General features: G+C 59.9%; 1 protein-coding gene across 1 annotated transcript in view; it reads right to left on the bottom strand.

The window, feature by feature from the left end:
• The window catches only part of HCN2 (hyperpolarization activated cyclic nucleotide gated potassium and sodium channel 2), a 20,336-nt gene extending 6,381 nt beyond the window's left edge, over positions 1-13,955 (bottom strand). The window contains exons 1-4 of the mRNA XM_086411237.1: positions 13,297-13,955; positions 3,674-4,097; positions 2,514-2,675; positions 1,077-1,295 (exon numbers count right to left, since the gene is read on the bottom strand). Of these exons, the coding sequence (XP_086267363.1) occupies positions 1,077-1,295; positions 2,514-2,675; positions 3,674-4,097; positions 13,297-13,940 (1,449 nt within the window). The 5' untranslated portion in view covers positions 13,941-13,955. The remainder of the gene's footprint in view (positions 1-1,076; positions 1,296-2,513; positions 2,676-3,673; positions 4,098-13,296) is intronic.

Raw genomic sequence — 13,955 nt, 5'->3', positions numbered from 1 at the left:
GATGGGGGGGCCCGGGTCAGCAGTGTCCGCTCCAGAGCCCCAGCCTGAGCGGGCCTCAGCTTATGACCACGACAACATGGGACACTCAGGGAATCTGAATTTCAGATGAATGGCTAAAATGCCCCTGATAATTTTAACCCTGGCAGTAAAAGTTAACTCCTGTGTCCTGAATATCTTCTGGCAACCCCTCCCACCACCCCTGACCCTTTGGTGGCCCCCTCCTCGATGATCTTTTTAGAAATCGCCAGCCCAGCCCCTCCTGAACAGGGCTGGGGGCAAGGGCACCAGTCAGGGGTGCCAGGCCCTACTGTCCCCAGGGTGGCACCCCCAGGGGAGCTCGGGCCCCGCTTCCGCCCTAGCCCCGCCCAGCCACAGCTGTCCTGAGCTCAGCGGAACCCGTGACGGCGGGCGGGTGGCGGCACCAGCTCGTGTTTGGGTGGGAGGCTGGTGGCTTCCGGACAGCCGGGGCGCCTGGCACCAGGCCCAGCTGACCCGGCCGACCTGACTGCTGGGCCACTGCTGGGGGTGCGGCAGCTGCTGGGCCAAGGCCAGCCCTGGGGTAGCAGTACAGGGACAGGTGGGGCAGGGTTTGGGGAACTGGGCCATCCTTGGCCCGAGGGAGGGGAAACTGAGGCAGAAGACTGATGCTGACCTCCAGGAAGTGCTGGTCTATGGGGCCACATTGGCCTCGCCCCAGGGAGGCTAAGTTCCAGGACATCCTTGCTTCCCAGAGGCCTCCCTTGTGTCCTTGAGCAACCCCAGCACCCCCACCCTTCCTGGGACAGCCCAGAGACACCCCTCACCAAGGGGTCTCCTGGCCCTGTCCTTTCCCCGTCATTGGCCCCTGTGTCCCCTCTAGACTTCTTCCTCAGGGCTCTGAGCTTTCTCACTGTCCTTCTGTGAGCTGCTCCCCCCACCAAGGAGTGGGGGGGGATGTTCAGTCCTGATCACAGCCACAGATCCTTTTGAGGTCCCCATCCCCTCTACCCCTCTGGCCTCCATCCTGAGCACAACGCATGGAGCTGGAGGGACATGGGGTGGACCCCAGACCCTCGGGGGTTCCTCCCCCCTCAGACCTTCTCCTGGTACTGGCGCCTTGAGGAGTCCAGCGACTGGATGAGGGCGGTGGCGTGGCCAATGAACATGGCGTAGCAGGTGGCACCCACGATCATGCTCAGCATGGTCAGCCAGATGTCCGTCATGCTTTCTGGCGCCTGCCGCCCGTACCCGATGCACAGCATGTGGCTCATGGCCTTGAACAGCGCGAAGGAGTAGAGCTCGCTCCATGAGTGGTTCTGCAAGTCCAAGGGTGGGTGGTGGGCAGGGGCTCGCAGTCCCCAGGGAGCCTCTTGACAACCCCCCCCCCCAGGGCCCTGCCTGCCCACCCTTCCCCAGGCATCCAGCTCCCTGTGTCCAGAGTCAACCAAGGGAAACTAGATTCAGGCAGCCAACGTGATGTGTACACATGTTACAGCAACTCAGCAGAGGGCTGGCATGAAGCCACCTCCCCACTTCATTCCTGGGGAAACAGGCTCCGAGCAGCTAGAGTCCAGCCCTGGGTGTTCAAGAGCCCTCACCACTTTACAACTTCTGATGAGTGTCTTTGAGGCCAAAGAATGGGGAAGTCCTGGGGACAGTGAGCTGAGGACACTGAACTGATCAGAGGGGCAGGGAGGAAGAGGCATCAGACAGGACCAGGAAGAAACCCACCACCCCCTGCCAGTCCTCAGTTGAACCAGCTAGGGGAGGGGCAGCAGGCCCCGTTCAGGAAACAGGACCACATGCCCGGGTGTCCGGCCAGACAATGAGCTGCCTCAGCCAGGCAGCTGTGCCAGGCGCTGGGCTGGGCGCCCAAGGGTTTTCCCTCCACTGCTCCCGCCCATCAATGCCCACCTGCCCTGTGCCCCAAATGCATCCCAGCGGGAGAAAGGCTTGTTAACAGTCTCAGCCAGAAAGCAATAGGTGCTCCTGAATCTCCCAATTTTTTACTTCTCAAGACCGATGATACCACTTTCCCATTTGAGGACTATGATAAAATTGTCATTTAAACACATGGGTGCAAATAAAATGGGCTTCCCAGGTGGTTCAGTGGGAAAGAGTCTGCCTGCCAATGCAGGAGATGCGGGTTCGATCCTTGGGTTTGGAAAATCCCCTTGAGGAAATGGCAACCCATTCCAGTATTCTTGCGCGGAGAATCTCACGGACAGAGAAGCCTGGTGGGCTGCACTCCAGGGGGTCGAAAAGAGACATGACTAAGCAACAGCATGCACACACATGCGTGCAAATAAAAGAGTGGAATGGATCACAAAACACAATAAGCAGATGACGTGATTTCTAGAGGGGAGAGGGGGACAAAAGCAGCTCTACTGCCCTCAAACGGCGAAGGATCTCCATAGTTCCGGACCTGCAAGGCTCCAACTGGGACAGCAGCCCAGAGGAGCGCTCACCACCAGAGGGGGTTTCAGGTGCCCTGTGCTCCAGGCACGCAGGAGGGACACGAGCGCGGGGCTCACCACCATGCCGTTGATGGAGACCCAGCAGTTGCGTGGGAAGTCCTGAAGCATGGGCACCAGGAACTGCAGGCAGCCATCCCAGTGGCAGAGGAGCAGCATCATGCTGATGAGGTTGCAGATGCGCATGACGGCGCTCGCCAGGTCGTAGGTCATGTGGAAGATCTAGGGGCGAGGCAGGGCAGCTCACGTGAGTGTCCGGCAGACCCATGGTTACTCATGCTCCAGCAGTGGGAAGACGCAGTCCCCAACGAGGGGCAGCCCTTGCCTCCTTGTAGCCCCCACTCCCCATAGGCCTCTCAAGGTAATGAAGTGCCCTAGACTAGAGAACATGGCCCCTTACCAGCCTGCCACCCAGGCACCAAATCTCTGCCTGGCCAGCCACCCAGTGTCCTCTCTGAGGACCACTGCCTCTTCCAGTGACCCAGTCCCCACCCACACCCCCCCGGCAGCCTGTCGCCGTCCTGGAAAGTGCTGGTGACTGAGCCCGTATGGTGGCCGAGGGTTGCAGAAGTCAGGTCACACTGAGTCCAGAAGTGGGTCTGAACTTGGGAGAGAGGGTCATGACTTCACTTCTTGGGGCCTCAGTTTCCCCATTGCCAACAGGGCTGTGAAGTCTGCCTCTCACAGGGCAGAACGAAGGAAGGGCTGCAGATGTGTCAAGGATTCATGCAGTGCTTTCTGTGAACCCACTCCCCAGCAGGTAGGGGCTCCTGTGACCACGCCCCTAGCTCCCCGCCCCCAATCCGCCCAGGTTCCACCCGTGTTTCCCAGGCCCGTCTCCGCAGCTCCTGTAACTCCGCTCGGTGTACTCAATGACACCGCTACTCTTGTGTGTCTAATCCCGCCTGTCTTCTCATTGTAGTACGCCCCTGGACCCTGCAGCACCCCCCGCCAAGGGTCTCCCATCATGGCCCGGCCTTTTTGTTGCCGGTGCCTCCTGTAGCCATCGCCTGGTCCCATCACAACGGCATCCTCACCCATTACCACCTCCTCGCCCATCACAACCCTGCCCCTACATCCCAGCCCAGTTCCAGCCCATTACGACCCCACTGACCCCACCCTTGCCTCTGTGCCCCAGCCCCACAGCCCCTGCCCACCAGCCCCGCAAAACCCCGCCCATGGCCTTGGCCCCGCCCCTGAGCCCACGCAGAGCCACTCACCTCCTCCCACTGATGGATGTAGCGGATGAGGCGCGACAAGCGGAGCAGGCGCAGCAGGCTGAGGATCTTGGTGAAGCGCACGATGCGCAGGGCGCGGGCCGTCTTGTAGACCTCAGAGTCGATGCCTTTCTCCACGATGAGGAAGATGTAGTCCACGGGGATGGAGGATACGAAGTCCACCACGAACCACGTGCGCAGGTACTTCTTCTTGATCTTCTCGGGGTCCAGGATGATCTCCGTGTTGTCCTCGATCACAATGCCCGTGCGGAAGTTCAGCACCAGGTCCATGAGGAAGAATGTGTCCGAGACAACATTGAACACAATCCATGGGGCCGTGGTCTCGTCCTTGAAGAAGGTGATGCCCACGGGGATGATGATGAGGTTTCCCACCATGAAGAGCAGCATGGTGAAGTCCCAGTAGAACCTGGGGGCGAGGTGCAGTGGGTCACGACTCTGCCTTTGTGTGGGGCCCTCCTCTGAGCGCTTCTGCCTGCCCCATTGTGCACGCAGGTACCATTGAAGACCAGCCCAGAACTCGCATACTCCAGCGAAGCTGACAATTTGCCCCCACCCCGGGTCATAGTTGGTGAGGGCTTCCCAGATGGCGCTAGTGGTAAAGAACCTTCCTGCCAATGCAGGGGATGTAAGAGACACAGGTTCGATCCCTAGATTGGGAAGATCCCCTGGAGGAGGGCAGTATTCTTGCCTGGAGAATCTCATGGACCGAGGAGCCTGGAGGGTTATAGTCCGTGGGGTTGCAAAGAGTCGGAAATGGCTAAAGTGACTTAGCACGCAGGGCTAGTGTGGACCTTGCCTCCAGGAAGCCCTCCCACGTCCCGGATTGCACTCTACTGCTGCCTGGACTCCTCCAGCCCAGTTCCTCTCACAGGCCCAGCCTGACCGTCTTTCTTTGAAGAAGTCAGAGACCTAGAATAGCCACTCAAAAATTGACTAAATGTTTCCTGGGACCAAAAAGGTCCGATGTGCCTGGCATAAGGTTGGCATGCCAAAGGAAGTAAGGCTGAGCAGGGAGGGAGGAGACAAGGGAGAAGCTGGAGGGGTGGGGTGGGGATTGGCTCCAGGAGTGTTGGGTGGCTGGGTGGTGGCTGCAGGTATGGGATGGGTGCCAGACAGAGTGCAGGACCCCCACCCCCACTGGGTTTCCCTGTAGGGCACCGGAAGGTTGAGCAGGGGTCACTGGCTATCCCTCCATTTCTGAAAGCGCTCAGGGTACAGGGTGGGGGGCGGGGGGGGAGGCGCTGGAGACAGGGAAGAGGCTGGGGTGCCCCAGGGGCAGGGAGAAAGGAAGAGGAAGGCCTGGCAGGCAGAGCATAGGGCCAGGCGACAGAGGAACCTGAGTGACCCAACTTGGCCAGGCTTGGATGTTTCATGTGATAAATATGCCTAAAAGTGGGATGACTGGTTGCTTCTGCTGCCAGACCCACACACCCAGGACTGATAATGTGTGCCTGAGGTCAATTCCAGAATTCCACCTGGGAATGCTATGCTCTTTCGAAACGGCCTGTCATTTGAGGAATAAATCTATCAACAGCCGGGCACCGTGTCCTGAGTTCAACATTCACCCGTGAGGACAGATGGACGCAGCAAAGGCCACATGGAAAGATGCCCAGCCCTGCAACAAACAGGAATCAAAACTACTCAAGGCAAAACTGTCCGGCGCTGCAGAAAGTTAAAGTTACCATGTGGCCTGGCAATTCCACATGGGTCCTGGACCTACACCCAAGGATGGAAAGCAGGTATTCAAACAGACTGTTGTACACCAGTGTCCACCATGGCACGACTTACAGTGGCCAGAATTGGAAACAATCCATGCATCCATCAGTGGATGAACACATAAACATAATGTGTTCCCTCCACACATGGGAGCATCACTCAGCCACAAAAAGGGGAGAAGCCCTGATACTCGCTACCACGTGGATGGACCCTGAGAACATGGTACTCAGTGAGAGAAGCAGACACAGGAGGACACGTGGGGTGTGATTCCACTGATGGGAAACGTCCAGAACAGGCAGATACACAGACACAGAGAGTGGGTTCCTGGTTGTCAGAGGCTAGGGAGTTTCTGTTTGGGAAGATGAAAATGTTCTGGCAAGGATGAAAGGTGGTGATTGAGCAACATTGTGAATGTACTTAATGTCACTTGACTGTATGCTTTTAAATGGTTAAAGGCCAAATGCTATGTTGTATTTATGTTAACACATGTATACAAGAGAACACCGAGGACCAGGATCTTAGCGATGAAGGGATGCCCCAGATCGGGGTCTGAGGCCACATTCCCTGTCAAGATTCAGACAAAGGATGGTCTAAAATTCAGAACAGAGTCCTTTGTTTGATTTTGCCTCTCACAGTGCAGGGAGAGACGCCCACCCTGAGGTGGGTGTCCTGGGCCATCTGGTAGGCCAGGCGCCCTCCCCATGATGGCCAGAGTCCCCAAGTCCTCTTGGAGAAGATTCTAGTGTATGCAGGCAGGACAGGGCTAGGGAACCCTCAAAGCCTGCCACTTCCTGGACCTCCCTCAGACAGAAAGAGACTGAGGTTCCCAGGGGCTGGAGGGACTCTCCCAAATTAGCAAAAACTAACAGAAAGGTATAAACAGCAGTGCTGACCTGACTACAGTGAGCACCCTGATTTGGGAGACACTGTGGGTTGGTTCTCTCGGGAGCAGCCCTGTTAGGGAAGAGGAAGCCTGGTGGGCTGCCGTCTATGGGGTCGCACAGAGTTGGACACGACTGAAGCGACTTAGCAGCAGCAGCAGCAGCAGTATAGCACCTCACCTGCCCAGTAACCCAGGCCTTCCACTTCGGGGAACTGATCCCAAGGAAATCATCCAAGAGGAAGAGAAAAAAATTAAAAAGTGATTTGTAACAAGATGTTCACAGCAGCCTGGTCTGTGAGAGCCAAGCCTGGAAAGGACCCAAAGTCCAAGACAGTGGTGACAACAGCCAGGTCTGGGCTTCTGCCCACTGGCAAGTGTGACCTTGGCAAGTCCCTCCAGCCCCTGGGAACCTCAGTCTCTTCTTCTATCTGTTTGGGAGGAGCCCAGGGAAAGGCAGGCTTTGAGGGTCACCTGGCCCTGTCCACCCACACGTGCTGAGGGCTTCTCCCAGTGGCCATGGGGACTCCAGCTGGGAAACCCACCTTGGGGTGGAGATAGATGGAGACCTTTAGAGATGAAAGTGTCAACATGATCTGGGGTGAGTGATAAGGGCAGAACAAAGGACTGCTCCAAGTTCAAAGCCTTCTTTACATAAATCTAGAGCAGATGTAGGGCTCAGACCTCTGATCTGCATCATCTACTCAGCCTTGAGACCCCCAGGACCCAAGACCCAACCTGACCGAGGGGCCTCACCTGCCTGCTCCCTACCTCCACCCCCAGCATGTCCACAGCAAAGCTCCTAACCCCCCCGCTTTCTGAATTGAGACCTTCTCCCCCAGCCCCAGTTTTGGGGTTGAAGGGCTTATGCCTGAGGACAAAGCAAGTAGGAAAGAGTAACTAAAGGCCAGTGAAGAAGAAACCTCCAGAGAGCCCAGAAACTCATGAGAGGGGGTTAGAAACAGTCTAAATTGGGAGGCCTAGAAATCCCCAGGGTGGGGCAGAAAGTCTAAATGGCCAGAAGCAGAAGTGCTTCTCCTCCCCAGGTGACACATCACAGACATTCTCTCCTTTTGTTCTGCGGTCAGGGTGTGGGTAGGGGGGCAGGTGTGGGCAGACACCACACTTCCCTACTGACAGACCAGAGAGGTGGCCCAGGCTTGGGATGCGGGGCCAGAGACCTGAGAGCCAGCCTGCCACCCCTGGGCCTGTCCTGTCTACTGCCCACACTGCCAGGAACTCCACCTTCAGGCCTGAGCCCTGGCCAGTGCCCCTTGGTCACTGAGAACTATCCCTGGCTGCCCAGGGTCTCAGCCTCATCCCTTTCAGCCAACGCAGTCCTCCTGGAGGTGGGCAGGAGGAGGGGACTGAGGCCTGGGGTATAGGTTCCAAGCCCCCCTCCCCTGTACCTCCACGTCTCCTGGGCCGGCCTGCCCGCCCCCTTGGGCTGTGCAGCCCCAGGGCTGATCACTCTCTTCTGAGCCTCCATGCCTTATCTGCCCAATCCCGGCAGCCCCTCCTACAGTAGGCCATCTCAGAGACCTCCAAAGACCCAGAGATGCCCTCCCATGACCCAGAGGTGTCCTCCCCAGAACTCATGGACCCCCCCTGGGACCCAGAGACTCCTCAGGACTCAGAGACCTCCCCCAGGACCCAGATACCTCCCAGTATCCCCAGGACTCAGAGACCCCTGAGACCCAGAGACATCCCCCAGGACCTAGAGACTCCCCGGGACCCAGGGACCCTTGGGACCCAGAGACCCCTCCCACCAGGACCCAGGGAACCCCCCAGGACCCCAAGAGCTCCCAGGACAAGGTCAGGGCTTCAGGGTCTGGGGTCACAGCTACCTCAGTTACCCAGGGTCTTTGGGGATGGTAATTAAACCCTGTACGGAGAAGTCCTCCCGAACAAACAGACCCCATGAGAAAACACTCAGACCCTGGTTCCCACCTGTGCCCAGATAGGAACTGGGCCCTGAAAGACAGCAAGGCCAGGGCTCCTGGGCAGGAAGTGGGGGGCTCAGCACAATGACCCCAGCACTCTGTGAACAGGAGCACTCAGAACCCTCTCCCAGGTGGTTCTGATGTCAGTGGGGCCCACCGGGAGCCCAGCACCTGCTCCAGCAGCTCTCCGGCCTTTCTTTGTGCAGATGGAGAAACCGAGGCTGGAAACGGTTAAGTGACAGAAGCCAGGCAGTCAGACCTCAGGACCAGAGCTGGGGACCACGTGATCACCCTCCTATCTCCAGTGCTCCAGGCCCCTCCCTTCAACTCTGGAAACTGGACAAGCAGCCTGTGCTTCCAGGACCGGGCAGGCAGGACCAGGAGAGGGGCCGGTAGGGGCATCCCAGGAGCCTGAAGCTGCTGGCCATGGACACGGTGAACAAGGGCAGCAGCTCCCTCCGTTCCAGGTTGGAGAACCAAGAACTGGGCAGGAGGCAGTCTAGGAATTATGGATCAGATCAGGCAAATCCCAGGGGATTAGGGGCTGGAGGTCTGCAATTAAGGATGAGCCTGGAGGGGTGGAGGGTGGGGTGGTGGAGGATTAGGGCCTGAGCCCTTGGACATGAGTTACAGATCCCAGGCAGGTGTCAGTGATCTGGAAAGGGAGACTCCCCGGGGGAGGATTCCTGGGTGATCCCAAGACAGGGCAGACTGTGGGGCCAACTGGGTGCCAGGCCAGGGGGACACGTGGTGACCAGACAAACCTGTCAGTCCCTCGGGGCCCCAGCCCAGGTGGGGAGCTGGATGTTCCACACAGACAGAAAAATGACTGGGATGCTTCAGGGGGGCTGCTTTAGCCAGGATGAATCAGGAGGGCTTCTCAGAGGAAGTGGCATGTGGGCAGAAGATGGAGAAGGGCCGCTAGGCAAAGTACAGGGCACTGCACCCTGGGCCCAGGGAACAGCCAGCAAAGAGTTTGCCTTTTGGGCAGCTGGAAGGTCTGGGGCTGGAGCAGGGGCATAAAGGGAGGTGAAAAGCGATGAGAGGTGTGGGAGCCGGGCTCTGTGGGGCTGTGGGGGCCATGGCCAGAGTGAGTTTAAAGTAAGAAGGACAAACATCCCTGCCAGGAAGGGGTGGAGGGTAGTGTTCAGGCAGGAGGTGGGGTGGCCTGTGCTCACTGTGTTTGGGGGAAGTGAAGCAGGGTTTTTCCTGAGCAAGTGAGTAGCAGAGGAAGCTAGCTTATATAAAGTGAACTCTCCCAGCATTCCCCCTGAGCCCCCAGGTCATGCCCAGGCCCTGGATGTGGACACAGGGCATAGGTGTGTGACAATCTAAAGCAGGGAATTCAAGGTCCAGAAGCTCCAACTTCAGGCAGGAACCCCGTAGAGTGACAGGGGGCCCCGACCCCCTATAGGGACAGTGAAGCTCCCTTCCTACCTGCTGGGTGGGCCTGGGCCATAGGTCTTCCACCTGGGAAATGGGTATGTCCACTGCCCCCAACTCTGAGTGCTGGATTCAGAACCAGGGAAGCTCTGAGCCCCATTCCTGTCTTGCCTCCCCTCCCCACCCCACCCCACCCCACCCCCACCACCCCTGGGATAATTCAGGGCTTATTCTCATGAGCTGACGCATCCTGATCTCCCGCTGATCCATAGGGCCATCTGGGGCAGGAGAAGGCCTCTAGTCCTATTGGATCTTCAGGCCAGTCCTCTACCACCCCAGGCTCTTGGGGTCCCCTAGGGTGTCACAGATACAGGCCAGCATCCACAGGACCTGGCTTTGTCTGAACTCTGCTGAGGGCCAGGAAAGGGACCCACTTCTCTTTTCCCTGCAAAATCAGGCCTTCTGGTGGCACACAATTTGGGAACATTGAGCAGCAGGAGAGACTCAGGTCAGAACTCAGAGGAGCTTACAGACTTGGAAACAGGATGAAAGGCCCTGGGAAGCCACCGCCCATACTCTTTCTGGGGAGATAAGGCCACTGGCCCCCCATCCCAGACATGCCCAGGCCCCCACTCAACCACAGCTGCCTTGATCCCCAAGTGATCACCATCCGAGGAGGTGAAGAAAGTGGCAGAAGGAGTGGATGGTCCAGAGTGGGAGAGCTTCCTGTTGTTCCTGGAACATGCTTTTCCCCTCCCCAACCCCACAGACGCTCGTAGACTGTATCCAGGCGCCAGCTCTAGGGTTACCCACAGCCCCATGAAAAAGTGAAGACATGCCAGAAAGGGTTGGGGCTGGTCCTAAGCTGCCAGGAAATGGGGCTCATGACCTGACTCTCGGCCTCACCTGGCACCCACATGGGCCCCTCAATGGGCTCCCCAAATCATCCTGGGCCCCCCTGCATGCCAGGCCCCAGGAAACCATGGTGGGGGAGTGTGTGAAAGGCCGGTAAGCGTATCAAGGGGGAAAAGGCCACTTCCAAGTGCACAGGTGGTGCAGACACAAATCGGATCAAGAGAAGTGGGGTACACCTTGAATTTGGGGAAACTGAGGCAGGGAAGCCTGGGAAGGGCTCCAGGCTATACACAGGGACTTCAGGCCTCACTGCAGACTTCCCCAGCCCCTCCGCAGCCTGTTCCAGACTTTGTACTCCTCTCTCCAAGCCTTGGTCTGGTCACCTGCCTCAAGAGCCCTCCTCCCCGAGGCCTCTGCAGACACTCCCTCTCCCTGGAAGCCCTCGTGGTCCTTGGAGTGAGGCATGGCTGCAGCTGTTCCAGCTCATCAAACGTGAATTGTCCTGTCGTCCGTGCCAGACAGGTGCCAGGTCAACCTGAACAAAGTTGTTGCTCAAGGAAGTGGTCCTGGGGCTGGTGTGGGAGCCTTGGCCTCTTAGCCTCATTTCCCTTCTCAGTCGTGTCCAGGGCTCACCTGGGCACCAGCGTGGACAGTGTCTGCACCATCAGGTCATCAGCACAGACAGAGCCAAGTGTGGACAAGCAGATCCAAGGACCCTCCCTGCTGCTCTATGAATGGTTCTTAAAACTAACACACACCCATGAACACAGGATGCCTTTGTTCCTCTTGTTTCTTCTTGGCCTGGACAGGACATGGCCAGAAACCAGCGTGCCTGACAATCCAAAGTGTGGATTCAGAGGCTAGCCTCCCTAGGCGTGAATCCCCATTCTACCTGGCTTGGGACTAGCTGCGTGGCTTTGGGCAAGTGAATTTACCTCTTTGTGCCCCTCTCCTGGTGTGTAAATTTGGGGTAGCTGCACTCCAACTTGGCAGGATCTTAGGGTTTTTACCTTGACTGGCTTACCTTGTCCCAGCTACAGGCCACACATGCCCCTTCCCTCGCCCCCACCCCATTGATCACCCCCAGTTTACAATGTATCTGCCCAGGGACACACGAATGACTGTGTGGGACAGGCAGAAGGATGGGGACATCCAGCTCCTTCTCCCAGCACCACCATCCCTTCTGCAGCTGAGAGGAAGCTTGGGCTACCCACTGCCCTGGGGAAGCTGCAAACAGACGTGCTGGAGGGGACAGGGGAATGACTACTTTCTGCAGCTACCTCCCGGTGCCCACATGTCCCCCATATCGCTTTCCAGCCAGCTGGTGTTAGCCCCCGGTTCACAGGGGGACCAGGTGGGCCAGAGAGCCCTGGAAGTCAAGTCCATCCCCATTTCACAGACCAGAACCATCTACAGAAGGATGCAAAGCCCCCAGGCAGGTCAGGACCATCCAGAGGCCCCCCCACCGCCCCCCGCCACCCCATCAGAACGTGACCCTGAGACCTCTGCCCCTGGCCTCTCCCCAAACCCAAACCTCTAGTCAAGGCTGCACTCACCTCCCAGGAGGGTCTGAAGGGTGAGGAGCTGGAATCATGGACTTTCCTCCAGCCTCTACCCCTGACTTGTGTCCCTGGGCCTCCGTTTCCCCAGCCGTCCAGAGAAAGGGAGAGTCCCGCAGCCCCCTTTCCCAGCTCTGGGGGTCCAGGAGCAAAAGACCTCCGACTCCAGAAGAGGGGAGACCGGAGACCCGCGGAAGGAGAGGACCCGCAGGCCTCCGGACTGCTGTCCGTGGTGCTGAAACCGCATCCTCCCTGGGAGCCACAGCCAGTAGGCGAGCGGAGTGGGGCACACAGACCCTGTGCACCCTAGCTCACACACTCCAGTCAGGGACACATCATCTCACACACACACACACACACACACACACACACACACACACACACACCATCTCTCCCCAACATACAGCCGCGATCTGCCGTGCAGACACACCCCCCAGAGCGCTCGGCCCGCGCCCCCAGGACCCCCGTCCCCCGCAGTCACATGCTCTTGATCACACACACGGACTGCAGTGACAGGCATCGTTCTCACTCGCAGGCCACACAGCGCACGCCCAGGAACGGAACTGCAAACAAACGCGGCATGACCCTGCTCCAGCCTCGCTCTGAGCCTTTCCACGCACCAGCCGGCTCCACATCGACAACCCAACCACCGACACCTGGGCACGCCACCCGGCCTCCAGAGCTGATAAGGCTGAGAAGACACGGCCGTGGGATACCAGCACGCTCAGCATCCACTCCTCGCGCAACACCCAGGCCCAGGGACCCGGGGCGCGCCTCTCTGCGGCGTGGGGCGCAGGTGGAGACCGTGGGATCCGGCGTGTCCGCTTAACCCTTTCTCCGCCAGCCTCTACGGGGCGCGTCCTTCCTGGGCGCCCTTCCTTCCTCCTTCCTTCCGCTCCTCCGCCTCCCTGGCGCCCACGTTCCCCTCTATTCGTCCTCTCCGCCCCTCTGCGCTCAGACCCTGGTCCTGCGGCCCGTGACGTGCGCCCACTCGAAGGGCGGAGAATGTCAGGTTGCGTGGGAGGGGGCGCGCCAGGGTCATGGCACGAGCCTGCGTGCAACTCCCAGCGCCCCTCCAAGGGCGGCGCCTTTGACGCCCAGGTCCTTCTGGGGCGGGTCCCAGACTCTCCCGAGGTCACTGAGGGGGGCCCGAGGTCACCCGTGGGGCGCACCGCCCCGCCCTTCCAAAGCGCTCCCAGGACGGCCTCCGCGCGCGTCCGCTCGTTGTGCCCCTCCGCGCAGGCCAGCTGGCCCTCCGAGCGACAGTACCTGAAGTCGCTGTAAGGGTGGATGATCCAGGCCCCCGCTGACTTAACGCGCTCCTGCTCGCGCTCCACGGCCTTCTGACTGCCGAACATCCGCAACGAGAACTTGTTGACGCCCGGCTGCAGGAGCGCGCCGAACTGGCGCTGCATGAAGCTGGCCTGGCTGCCGCGCGACTCCCCCGCCGGGCCCGCCTCCTCGCTGCCCGCCTCGTCCGCCGGCCCGGGCCCGGCGCCCGAGCCCGGCCCGGGCCCCGGGGCTGCCCCGCGGCACGAGAACGACACCTTGGGACCCCGCGCCGGGCCCTCGGACCCCGCGGGGCTGCACTGCGGCTCGCCGCGCCCGCACTCGCCGTTCGGGCTGCCCTTGGCCGTGCTCGCGGCGCCCGGGGTGCCCGGGCGGCCGCAAGAGCTGTCTCGGCTGCGGAGCCGGGCCCGCGGGCCGCTCTCATCTGCTGCCTCCGGGGGCGCCGCCTCGGTCCGGGGCGCCTGCTGAGGGGGCGCCGGTCCGAGCCCCGGAGGGGGCGCGGGTGGTGGCGGCGGCGGCGGCTGCTGCTGGGGGGCCGCGGGCGGCGGCGGCGGCGGCGGCCCCGGCGCGGGGGTCGCGCCCGGGCTCTCCCCGGGCCGCCCGCCGCCCCCGCGCGCGTCCATGGCGAGGCGGCGCCG

Source organism: Bos grunniens, chromosome 7 (genome assembly GCF_055505025.1).
Source record: "Bos grunniens cultivar Pamir isolate PY7600 chromosome 7, Bosgru_T2T1.0, whole genome shotgun sequence".
Lineage (NCBI taxonomy): Eukaryota > Metazoa > Chordata > Mammalia > Artiodactyla > Bovidae > Bos > Bos grunniens.
This window is presented reverse-complemented; position numbering and strand designations above follow the sequence as displayed.